The 11,566-nt window shown below is 59.1% G+C and overlaps 1 protein-coding gene across 1 annotated transcript; it reads right to left on the minus strand.

Moving 5' to 3' along the window:
* Positions 1–509: 509 nt before the first annotated feature.
* On the minus strand, positions 510–8,128 carry FKBP1A (FKBP prolyl isomerase 1A). Its single transcript, XM_072350202.1, has 5 exons — positions 7,981–8,128; positions 7,833–7,880; positions 2,745–2,857; positions 1,945–2,097; positions 510–1,550 (listed from the first exon to the last, which is right to left on the minus strand). The coding sequence occupies exons 1-4, from the start codon at positions 8,015–8,017 to the stop codon at positions 1,969–1,971; spliced, it is 327 nt and encodes a 108-aa protein (XP_072206303.1). The 5' UTR covers positions 8,018–8,128; the 3' UTR covers positions 510–1,550; positions 1,945–1,968.
* Positions 8,129–11,566: the final 3,438 nt, after the last annotated feature.

Here is an 11,566-nt window from a genome sequence, read left to right on the forward strand (position 1 = left end):
CCAACACAGCCAGTAAGAGCAGCACCCACACGCATCCCCCCCCCCTCACCATTCGGTGTGTAGACACCAGCAGGAAAGCCCAAAAGTCACAGCTGTGAGCTCTGACACCCAGGTGAGAAACCACAACGCAGCCACGGCCAACCCTGGGGAGGAAGGGCTGCAAAGGAGCAAAGGCACTGCTGGAGAGAGCAGGCACCACCATCAGATCACTAAGGCACCAAGAAATGCAGATGTAGGACAGCCTTACGGTCCCACTGAGCACCGATCCGTGCACGCAGCCCGCTGGATGTGCGCTTTCCAGCCTCCAAAAGGGGGTATAACAAATGGAGATCTGGTCCCACTGGAGTGGGAGGGATGCAGCAGGCTGAGCCACGGGGAGGCTGAGGGCAGCGCTTAATGGGTTTGCGGTAAGGCAATTAGAGCAGGTCGGGCAGGTCGCTGTCCCACATCCCTCCTGCCCGGCGCTGCCAGCCCTCCCCACCCAGGGAAGAACCTCCAAGAGACGGGGCTGAGAAAAGCCAGCAAAAAGCGTCTTTATTGCAATCATCGAACTGGATACCTTAACGCGGTGGAGAAGGGAGTGAACGGCGGCGATTTCTCTTCCCACGTCACAAGGCAGAGCTGGGGGGGGGCGGCTGGGACAGCGGCGGGGGAAGCGATGCGTGGCGTGAGAGCAGCCAAGCGGTGATGACCAGCATCAGGGGCAGGAGAACGGGCGGCTGTGCTGAGCCTGGGGGCAGCCGGGGTCTGATGTTTCCTTCCCAGGGAGGGCAGAGGGGATGGGGGGTGTTTTCATGCAAGCTCCCCCCCCCTCCTCCACCAGCTCCTGGTAGCACCTCCCATCCGTCTGCTGTTTTCTTTTTTGTTTTCAAGCACAAAATAAACCTCAACAAACTGAATTTCCAGGGGGCGGGTGAGGCTCCGACAGCACAACCACCCCCACAAACCCAAAGGTGAGACGGCAAAGGGAGGAGGTGGGAGGGGGGGAAGAGGGCTGAGCATCCCCCATCCCAGAGCAGCCCCGCGATGCTGCGCTTCCCCCAGAGCACAGGGAGAAGAACGCTGCTCACCCAGCACCCCAATTCCAGGTAACTACACACATCCTAACACTACGTTGTTCTCCACATCCATCCAGCCCCGACAGCCTCACTCTGCTATGGCTTTTGCAGCAGCAGCAATTTCTGGTTTTCAAACACCGTAGAGATCTGCACCAAAACAAGGAACTAGCTACCAGGTTTCCTTTTGTTCCAACGACTCCTATCTAAGCTCAGCCCGTCCGCGTGCTACTGACAGAATGCAGCCTACACCTGGAACAAAAAGAAGATTAGGAACGTGACCCAAAAAGAGTTGAGGTTTACGGCGTATAGTTTAAAAAGACATAAAAACACGATACAAGGAGGAAGAGTCAGACGCAAAGCTTAGTGACCAAAGGCATTCAATCAAGGTGTAAGGTTATACAATGAGTGTAGTGGACTATCAGGAAAAGCTCCGTACAAAGTCATGTGCACTCTTCTTGAAGCTGAGATTCTGGATTCCTCCATGTGCCAAACCTGTTTGGGGAGAGGAGAGGCACCGTGACACAGGCAGCCGCAGGGACCGGTGCAGGAAGGAACGTGGTCACAAAGGGGTGGTCCCACTGCCTGCTGCATGGTTTGCTCCAAGCAGAAGTCAAATTCTGCTGATGTGGGGAGTGAGGCACCATCCTGCCCACCACAGAACCCATAGAGTAAGAGCAGCGTGGAGGACTGAGGCGCATCCAAGCAGCACTGTGCCACCTCTATGGCAAGCTCTGCTTCTATCCCACAGCAATCCCCAAGCCTCCAAAACCAGCCCACAGCCAGAAACCTGCTCTCCATGCCACTACCACCTCCATCCCGCCTCCCCCCAAGGCAGACCACAGGAGCTTGAGCCTCCCCCACCCCCCCAGCAACTCCCCCTCCTTACCCGAGGTCGGGGCGTTGGGGTGGGTCATTCCAATTTCATGAGCTCCACGTCAAAGATTAGAGTGGCGTTTGGTGGGATGATCCCTGGGTGGCCAGTGGAGCCATAGGCATAATCTGGGGAGATGGTCATCTTCGCCCTCTGACCAACGCTCATCTGGGAGGAGGAAGGAAGATGAGGATGTGAGATGCACACCAACACCTGGTGAGCGACAGCAGGAGAAACACGGAGCTGCCCCCACTCCTTTCCCAGTGATGGAATGGAGCAGAGACCAATGCTGGGCACAAGCAGAGGGGACTGATGAGAGATAGGAAGGTCATCGGCAGGGAAAAGCAGGCAGCAGAGGCTGGAAAAAGGAGCAGGGATGCTGCAGAGGGAGCAGAGCTGACGATGTCCTTCACGCAACCATTTCCAAAGCCCGCCAGGCTGCTCGCTGCAGACAGCAGCATCCCCGTGCTGCAGCGTGGGCGCAGGCTCCCAGCAGCACAGAGCCCACTGCAGTCACGCTCCCTCCCCACCCCCTCCCCTCCCCCTGGGCCCACAGCCACCTCCAGCAGGAGCAGGGGGCCTGAGCTCCCCACGGCGCTCGCTCAGAGGTGACTCAGTAGAGAAATGTCAGCTCTGAGTCACCGACGTGCTGTAGGTGTTCCATGGCCCGGCCCTGCTCCGTTCCTGCCATCTGGCAGGTGGCAAATGCAGAAGGTGAGATTCACACCCACGTCTCCCATGATGGAGGGGGTGGAAATCTGAAGGGCTGTGATTTCTGCCCACAGATCCCCACAAGTGAGAGGGATGCCGGGCACCTGAGCAACTCCTTCCTCCCAGCCGCGGATCACCTCCTGCTTGCCCATCACGAACTTGAAGGGTTTGTTCCTGTCGCGGGAGGAGTCAAACTTCTTCCCATCCTCCAGCATACCTGGGGAACACAAAGGGGAGGGAGGAGAGAGGCTCGTGTCACAGGTTGTTACCCAGCAGGTGTGACGGTCACCGTGGGAAGCTCACGTGGCCCTGAGTCAGTGGGATTTCCCAGCTGCTCTGGGGAAACACCTGCACAATGGGGGGCTTCCCCAGCAGCACCTCCTGCTGCAGAGAGGAGGGCAGGAGCAGCCCTCGGGTGGGCAGCATTGCTCCTGCCAGTCACAGGAATCACTGCATCCCTGCTCTGTGCTGTTTGCATGCAGAGAAGCCCTCCTGAAGGCGAGGGCAGAGGGCAGCCAGCAGACAGGGGACATCTCTCCTATCCCAGAGCACCAGCATTCTGCACGGCAGCGTATGAGCCGGGGCTGGTTTCTGTCCTCGAGCACACAAAATGCAGTCTGGGCTGCTGGCCTCCAGCCTGCCCATTCCCAGCCATGAGCCAAAGTGCCCGGGAGTGATGGTGCCAAGTAGGGGCCACACCTGCCCAGGGGAGCCCCCGTCCCACAGCACACACCACATAGCGCAGGCACAGCGGCATCGATACCCACAGGGCTAAATATAACCCTCCAGCACGAGCGAGGAGGAATTTCCTCCCTTCTCCATGGTCCCTCCCTTGCTCCCTGCGTGACCTTCTTGGGGAATCTCACTGCTGGAGCTGCCTTAGAGGAGCAGCGACGTTACTGGGAACACAGCCCCGCTGGGAGCCGTGCTGTACCTGGGGGTTTGTACCCGATGCACAAAGCCTGACAACGGGCACAGGCAGCAGAGTGGCCTTGGTTAATGAACAGCACCAGAGGGTTTGTAATTTCAGAGCAACTGCTGCATATGGTTCTCCCTTCTCCACTTCCCCAAAAAGCCCAAGAACTTGTTTTTCTGGTTGGAAAACTCTCTGGTCTGGAAAAACAAACCCGTTGCCCTGTCCAGCAGCACATGGGCAGCGGTGGTTTTGCAGCATCACTGCCCAGGGGCAAGGGAAAAGGCAGAGCACAGGATGCACCAGGCAGGCTCGTGCTGCGGTGAGCAAGGTGCATGGACAGCAGCAGGCGTGGTGAGATGATGAATGGAAGGCGTGGGAAACACACGAGAGCAACCAGCACCAGGGGCAATGAGCAGTGCCCATGCAGTCACCGTCACCCCGTGGGCCCAGCATTGCACCACGGAATGCTCAGATCACACCACAAAGCACAGCAGTGCTGCCAGCAGTTGCACAGGGCGGCCAGGCTTGCTTGCACACAGAACGGGGCCACCGTCCCATTTCTTTTGGGGAGCAGAACAAAGCTTTTAATGTCACAGAAAGCAAAAATCTCCCCTGCAGGGCCCCCAGCACCGAGCATCAGCACCAGCTCAGCTGGTCACCCTGCAGCCCTGGACTTTGGAACAGCAAATCTGGGGTTTTCCTCATTTCCCCCTTCCAGGATAAACCTCTTGGTGCTGGGCCTGCTCCCAGCCCTGCCTGGCACCAGGACAGCAGGAGCAGGGATGTGGGCAAGGGAAGGACAGTGGATGCAGGCAGCCCCATGAGCTGGGCTGCAACAAAGCAGGGCAGTGCAGCAGAGGTCTGTCCCACCAAGGGCAGAGGTTGTGGCCATGGTTTCTGCAATTTGACCTAGATGAAGACAAACCATGGCGTGCTGCTGCTACCACAATGTGTGGGGAAAACAGAGGCCACCCCCTCCCCAAACCCCTTCCACATTCTGGCACATGGAGCTCGCCCCGCTGCCCAGCACGCAGCCATGGGATGCCGTGAGGTTCAGCCACGCCAACAGTGAAACAAAAAGCTCTGAGGTTTTCGAGATGGCATCTTCATCTCTGCAGCTTCCTCTGCCAGAGAGGCTCCCAGGAGACTTCTCCAGCCTTGGACAAGTAGAAGCAACCATTTCCTCCTCCCTACCATCCCCAAGCGAAGAGATAACAAGACCTTAAAGCTATTAGTCAGGCAAAGCATCCTCTGGCTAGAGGCAGAGCTCCAGACACTGCAAACAGCCGGAGGCCAGGAGCAGCCGCCAGCCCAGGGCACATCCCAGCTTGTCTGAGCTCCGTGCAGGGCAGCGTGGAGCTGGGAGACCCTGCAGCACAGCCACCCCACTGCCAGCAGCTCCTGGCACTCGGAAACACAGACATCAGGGTGTCTTGGAAAAAACAAAGCGAGGGGAGAGGCAGGGCCTTGTTATTCCAGGGCAGCACGATACAGGAGATGAGGGGCTCTAGAGAGCATCCCCAGCTCCACTTGGGGCTGGCAGCAGGGCTATGCCAGGTCTCTGCCACACTTGGCAGGCAGAAGCTGGGAGATGCCGGCTGCAATGCACGACTTGGCAGCAATCCCCTTGCTGGGAAGACAGCAGAAAGCAGAGACACAGGAGTAGCCCCACAGCCAATCTCCCTCCATCCACCCTCAAATACCAGCCCTTGAGATGCAGGCACAGAGCAGGCAGACCCCTCTGCTGCAGCTGGAAGAAGGAACGGGATTGGAAACCCTTCCCACTGAGGGTTCTGCTGAGCACTCACCAGCCCCACAGGACATGACCAGCATGGGATTGGGTGCTAGGGGAGCTGGTGCTGAGCTCTCACCCAACTGCTCGGCAGTTGCACAGTCGGTAGCAGAGGAAACATCTTGCAACCACAGGCTGCTGTCATACGAGTGCGGCAGCATCTAGAGAGCAATGCTGGGTGCTGCACAGACAGCAGGAAGAGTCTGTGCTGTGCCAAGCCGTGGCTGAGGCTGTGCTCAGCTGCACAGCGACATGCAGGTGCTGGGGGAAGAGTCCTGCCCGTCACTGCACTCCTGCCAAAGGAAGCCAGAGTTCTCCAGCATCTCTCCTTGCACTGCGTCACATCAGATCCGCTCCAGTCCTGGTGCTCCCCAGCATAGACACTGCAATTCTGCATGGCCAGCTGGTTCCCCATAACCCACCCACTCACTGCTCCCACCACTGGGAAGGATGTGGTCTCAGTCCTGGCTGTGCTGTGGGATGAACAAGAACAAAACCCCTGCTCCAAGCTGGCTGCACAGCCCCAGGAGCCCAACGCACACAGCATCAGGGCCGCTACCCACCATCAATGCACTTCTGCACTCCGAAGCCATCCCCGCATCGCTCTGAGCATTGCTGAATGCATAAGAGGACTTTCCCCTTGATTTAGTTTCCTTAAGAGCCTTTTCCATCAGACCTCACATCAAAGCCTTTTCCCAACGCCCCACTGCGCCAGCTCTCCAGCAGTGCTCCTCCATCCCCCTGCGGGCTCAGATCCTGCTGGGAGCACCGACACACCCAAAGCACTGCTGAGGATTTTCTCCTTGCCTGACCTGGGAGCAAAGGAGAATTAAAGGATTGCCCCCAAATCCCCCCCCTACGTGTCCTGTTGCCACTGGGAAAATCCCAGCGTGAGCAATTGATGCTTCCCAAGCAGCAGCACGGAGGATGCTATGCTCTCTACCATCTTCCCCAAGCGTTGCCCTCTTGTGCTCCCACAGCAAGGCTGTCTGCCCATCCATCCATCCGTCTGTCTGTCCACCCTTTGCAGTGCAGGGATAACATGGCTGCTCTCACCAATGCTGGGCAGCACTGCAGTGGGGCAGATGAGCTGCACAGGGGTAGGACATGTGGGCTGTGGGGCAGGGGGACAGCAGTCCAGCACCTGCTCTATGCCTGTTCTAACAAAGCAAGCAGACATGGAGCACCTGAGGAGGAAAGGATTAGGTGTGAACCAGGGGGTTTTGACTTTAGCTGCCTGCCAACACAGCAGATGAGGGCTGTGGGCAGGGGGAGGCAGAGGGGAGACACTAAAGGCCAAAAGGAGACAATAACAACAGCAAACAATATCAAAGTGAATCAGAGAACCACTGCCAAGCCCAGCTTGCTGCTCGCTGCTGCCAGGAAGGGTCCGGCAGGAGGTAGATCCCTGCACTGCCCTTCACCCTCCCACCCCAAAAGCAAAGTGTGTGTGTGTGGGGGGGGCAGGAAATCAGCCCCAGCGACCCCCCCAACAGCTGCAATGGGGCAAGGAGCGGCTGTGCCCCTTTGCTGAGGCAGGAGCAGGGCCGGAGCCGTGAGCTGCAGGGCTGGCAGCAGCAGGGCTGGCCCACCGAGAGCCACTTGACTGCCTGCCAGCATCCCTTTGTTCTTCCCCCGGCAGAGGAAACGGGGCTGCCGGCAGAGGAGGTGGCCGGGAGAGAGTGAGCAGCTTCCTCTCCTCCAGAGCAGGGAATTAAAAGGGATAGGGATGGGGAAGGGAAGGGGGGGGGTTGGGAGGGAGGAGAAGCAGATGGGCTGGAGGGAGAGCTCAGACAGCACTGCGGGGCTCTGGGGGCTCCTAACAGACTGGCACCTCACCCCGTGCTGCTGGGAGCGGGGACAGGCAGGTTGGCTGCTGTATCCTGGTGGGCTGCAGCCAACGCAGTGAGCTGGAGGGGCGGCTGGTGTGTGTGTGTGTGTGTGTGTGTGTGTGTGTGTGTGGGTGTGTGGGTGTGTGTGTGTGTGAGCCCCCCACGGAGCCCTGCAGGCATTTTCCACGCTCACAGCACACAACGTGCCCAACTAACGTCACCCACCTGGCTGCGGGCGAACCCGGTTGGCTCGGAGCACGTCGGAGGAGCGCTGCAGGGTGGGGAACCCCCTCAGCTGCGGCCACCGAGCGGGGGCACTGGGGTGGGCCGCTCCTCCGCCGCCCCCTCCCCGCTGCGGCCATAGGAGGGTCCCAGCGGGGCTCTCTCACCCGGCTCCTCCCGCTGCCGTGCCCCGAGGGTCGCACAAGGGGAGGGGGGGGGGGAGTTCATCCCGCTGGCCCGGGCCAAGCCTCGGGACCCCCACCCCAACGCGGGGGGGCGCTGGCCGCACACCGACCCCCGGTTGCGCCTCGGGTTGGCCAAGGCCCGGCTCCCCGCCCGCGCTCCCGCAGGCCGCACAGCGGCGTTGGGGCAGATCCCGCCCCGCCTCCCGGTACCGGCCCGGCCCCGCCCCGCACGGCCCCGCGCTCACCCGTGTAATGCACCACGCACGTCTGGCCGCGTTTGGGGAACGTCCGCCCTGCGGGAAGATGCGCACGGTCAGCGGAGCGGCACCGAGAGCCGCACCGGAGAGAGGAAAGGGGGGAGGGGGGGATAAAGAGAGAGGGAGCGCGGCTCACCGTCGCCGGGGGCGATGGTCTCCACGTGCACGCCCATGTCGCCGGTGCCGCCGCCGGTGCCGGTCCGTGCGCGCCCGCAGCGCCCGCAGCCCGACGGAGGGAGGGAGGAGGAGGAGGAGCCACGTGTGCGCAGCCTCCGCCGCCATCGAGCCCGCCCCGCCCCGCCCCCCGCCGCCATCTTGCCCGCTCCCCCCTCCCGCGCGCGCTTCCCGCCCCGCCGCCATCTTGGCACCGCGCGGTTGCCGTGGAAACCGCAGGGCCTTGAGGCGCCACGCGCGCTCCACACGCACCCGCTGAGGCCGCAGCGCCGAGATGCGACACGAGGCGAATAAAACCTCGCCTTGTCGGCGTTAAAATGGGACACGACGCTGAAAAGAGCGGATAATGGGCTGAAGCAGATCTTAATTGCTTCTGCTCCTTGCCTGTGTCCCGTGCTTCGTGTGGGGTTTTTGGTTTCCTGCTCTAAGCTGTACCGTTATTTCTTGCATTAATCTGCGGTGCTTTGTGTGGTCTGTGAGGTTCCTCAGGCCTCATCAATAGGGGAAGTGCACGAGGCCTGAGGTGGGAGAAATGAGGGGTGAGGAGATGGGGCCTGCAGGCATCATGGAACCATAGGCATCATGGAATCAACCCCTTCCGAGCTGGAAGGGGCCCATAAGGATCAATGCATCCAGCTCCTGGCATTGCTGCCCCTCAGACCCGGCCATGGGCTTAATGCTCCCAGGAAACAGCCTTCAGAAAACAAAGCAGGGAGGAAAAAGGGAGGAGGGAAAGGAAGCCTTTGTGTTGCCGAGAGATCCGAAGGCGTCCAGGCTTTGCAGGTGCCCCAGTGCGTCTCTGATGCGACCTGTCCCATCCGTCGTGGTGTTGTGCTGCAAGGCGCAAGGTTTGCATTAATCCAGCGCACAACCAGAGAGTGATTTGTTCAGATCCTGCCAGTGTGCACCAGGCTGGGAGAGCTGCAAGGTCAACCAGCGGTCACGCACTGCTCCAGCCCTAAAAATAACCAGCTTCGTTGAGGCTGAGCACAACGATGCTGCCTGCTGGCAGCAATGGCCAGTCCCTCCTCTCCTCCCCTTGCTGTTGCCAGGAGAGACGTGCGGGTGCTGAGATCCTGCTGGGGGAGATGGAGCTGTGGGATGGGGTTGGGGAGCAGATGAGCTATTCGAGATATCCTGCCCTAACCTTCCATCCTGACACAAGTGGGGATAAATGAGAGCCCACAGCTGCCTCCCACCCTGTGCTGCAAGAGCTATATGTAACTCCGAGCTTGAACATCACTCGTGTTCCAAGAAATTCTAACCTAAAAATGTGGGTCTCTCTGCAAAGTAACCCCTGTGCTCTTTGTGTGGGCACACTGCTGGCTCACAGCCACCCCTTGGCCACAAGGGCACCTGGGTCCTTCTTTGCATCACCTCTGCTCTCAGCTTGTACTCACGCGTCTGGTTGTTCCTCCCCAGCTGTAAGACCTGACACTTGCTCTTGTTGAACCTCATCAGGTTCCTCTCTGCCCAGCTCTCGCTGAATGGCAGCACAGCCTTCTGCTGAGTCAAACACTCTTCCCAGCTTTGCATCATCCTTTCCCTCTTCTGATAAGCCTCACTCTCGTGGTTCACATCCTTCAGTCTTAAAATGTACAGGCTGCACCAGGCTTCAGGTAGCTGTGACAGTGGAAGCCCAAGCAGAGAGAAACTGCAATAGCCAGCATCCAGGGCATCCCTATGGACCAGATGGGACAATACAAGGAACGTTTCAGCGTGGAGCAAAAGGACCGATGGCAAAACCTCTATTTTACTTGGCCGTGGTTGGCTTTAGCAAACACTGTACCAAGCCTCGAGCATCTGGCAAGCACCCAGCAGCGACCTCCAGGCAGGGGCCCAGCTCCTTCCTGCACACACAGCCAGAGTCCCTGCACCGCAGAGCTCCGTCCCCATCCTGCAGCATTAACCTTGCACCGCTGCCGTGGAGCACTTGGGAGTATTGTTTGCACAGCAGTTCCATTTCTAAAATTACCAAAGCTTTTCTCTGGGTTTGGAGGCAGCTTTTGTTCCCTCGATGCTCGCAGCGGGTAGAGCAGCGTTCAGCACATCTCTGCCCCTTGCACTGGTAAGTCTGCAACAGCAGCACAAGGCAGAGCCGTGCTGTGAGAGCGTTCTGAGCCTGAGTCACACGCTGCACACCCCCGCAGTCCCGCTGAGCGCTGTGTGGGTGCAGGGCTGAGCATGCACGTGGAGAACACGTTCCTGTGAGGATGCAGCACCCTGGGATGCTGACCCTACCCTGCTGCAGTCTGCAGTGCTCTGCAGCATTGCTCCGTCCCATGCAGTTCAGCACCTTTGTGCCCACCTGGAAGCACAGCTATGTCCTTTGGGTGTTCCTTGCCCCAGGCACTGATCAGAGCAGGATGAGGTTTGACAAGGGAAGGTGCAATGAGGTTGGAAACCAAGGTGCATGCAGCGGTGTGGGATAACAGCTTGTGGGCTTTCTGCAGCCACGTGGAGGAATGCAGTACGCTGCAAATATCAGGACCAGGTCCAGTGCTTCATCCCTGACCGCGGGCTGCTGTCACATCGATATCTTCAGGGTATGGTGGTTGGTCAAGCTCCAAACCACCCCCCCAACCACTGTCATGTGGAGCCAAATGTGGGCATGGAGGGCAGCTGGAGCCACCAGGGAGCAAGACAAGGTGGGGGTTCTGTGTGTAGCTGCTCCTCATCCCCAAGGGTTGCAGGAAGAACAGGAGCCTCACTCTGTCTTCTTACCAGGGGCTGTGGAATCCCTGTCCCCTGCTTTGCCCTCCCCTTAATGGGTGCAAGGCACGGTGCTGCCCACACCCAGGACACTGTCACAGAAGTGTGGGATGCATTTTCCACTTTCTCTATTAAGCAAGATCCGTAATTATAAATCTCTTTCAGTTTGTGAGATCTCCCATAGCAGCGCAGACCCCACGCAGTGTGTTTGAGCTCAGTCACAAGTCATTTGCCATTCTGAGCCCCCTTCCACAGCCTGCGGAGCCCAGCAGTCCTCACGGCACAGCCACAAATTGCTCCTCCATTAGGAGCAGCAGGAGCCCAGCCGCTGCGTGGGAGCAGTTCCCAAGGCAGCAATGCTCCCACCACGCAGCTCCCAGCAAGCAAAGGCAGAAAGCAGCTGGAGGAGGCACATGGCAATGGGCTGGCACTGAGGGGCACACGTGGTCTCATCGCTCCGCTCCATAATAAAGAGCCTTTAGGTTGGACTCCATCGCTGCATGTCAGAGCACTGCACCGTCCTGGAGCATTCAACCCGTGCTGCCCCACAGCCACACCTGTAAGCTGCATCCCAGCGCCATTCAAAGTGCATCACGTCCTGCTCAGCCTCCCCTCGGCCATTGGGGGTTAAAGAAAAAATCCTGCATTTCACAGGCTGAGTCAGAACGTGGTTGAGGAGCCGCAGCACAACTGAGTCAGCAGCAGCATCTCTGCTCACTGCCATTTCACTGACATCCCCAATCACAAATATCGCTCACGCTGGACCGCAGCCAGCTCAGTGGGAGCCAAATCCTTGTTGTCTCCCACCGGCGTATCTAAGCACGCATCTCCATAAA

The sequence above is a fragment of the Excalfactoria chinensis genome, chromosome 15 (genome assembly GCF_039878825.1).
Source record: "Excalfactoria chinensis isolate bCotChi1 chromosome 15, bCotChi1.hap2, whole genome shotgun sequence".
Taxonomy (NCBI): Eukaryota; Metazoa; Chordata; class Aves; order Galliformes; family Phasianidae; genus Excalfactoria; species Excalfactoria chinensis.

Coding starts and splice junctions, on each gene's coding strand:
- FKBP1A (XM_072350202.1), bottom strand. CDS start 8,017: ATGGGCGTGCACGTGGAGACCATCGCCCCCGGCGACG. Junction 7,881..7,980: donor GACCATCGCCCCCGGCGACG/GTGAGCCGCGCT, acceptor ATCTTCCCGCAG/GGCGGACGTTCCCCAAACGC. Junction 2,098..2,744: donor GGGAGGAAGGAGTTGCTCAG/GTGCCCGGCATC, acceptor TCCTCCTCCCAG/ATGAGCGTTGGTCAGAGGGC.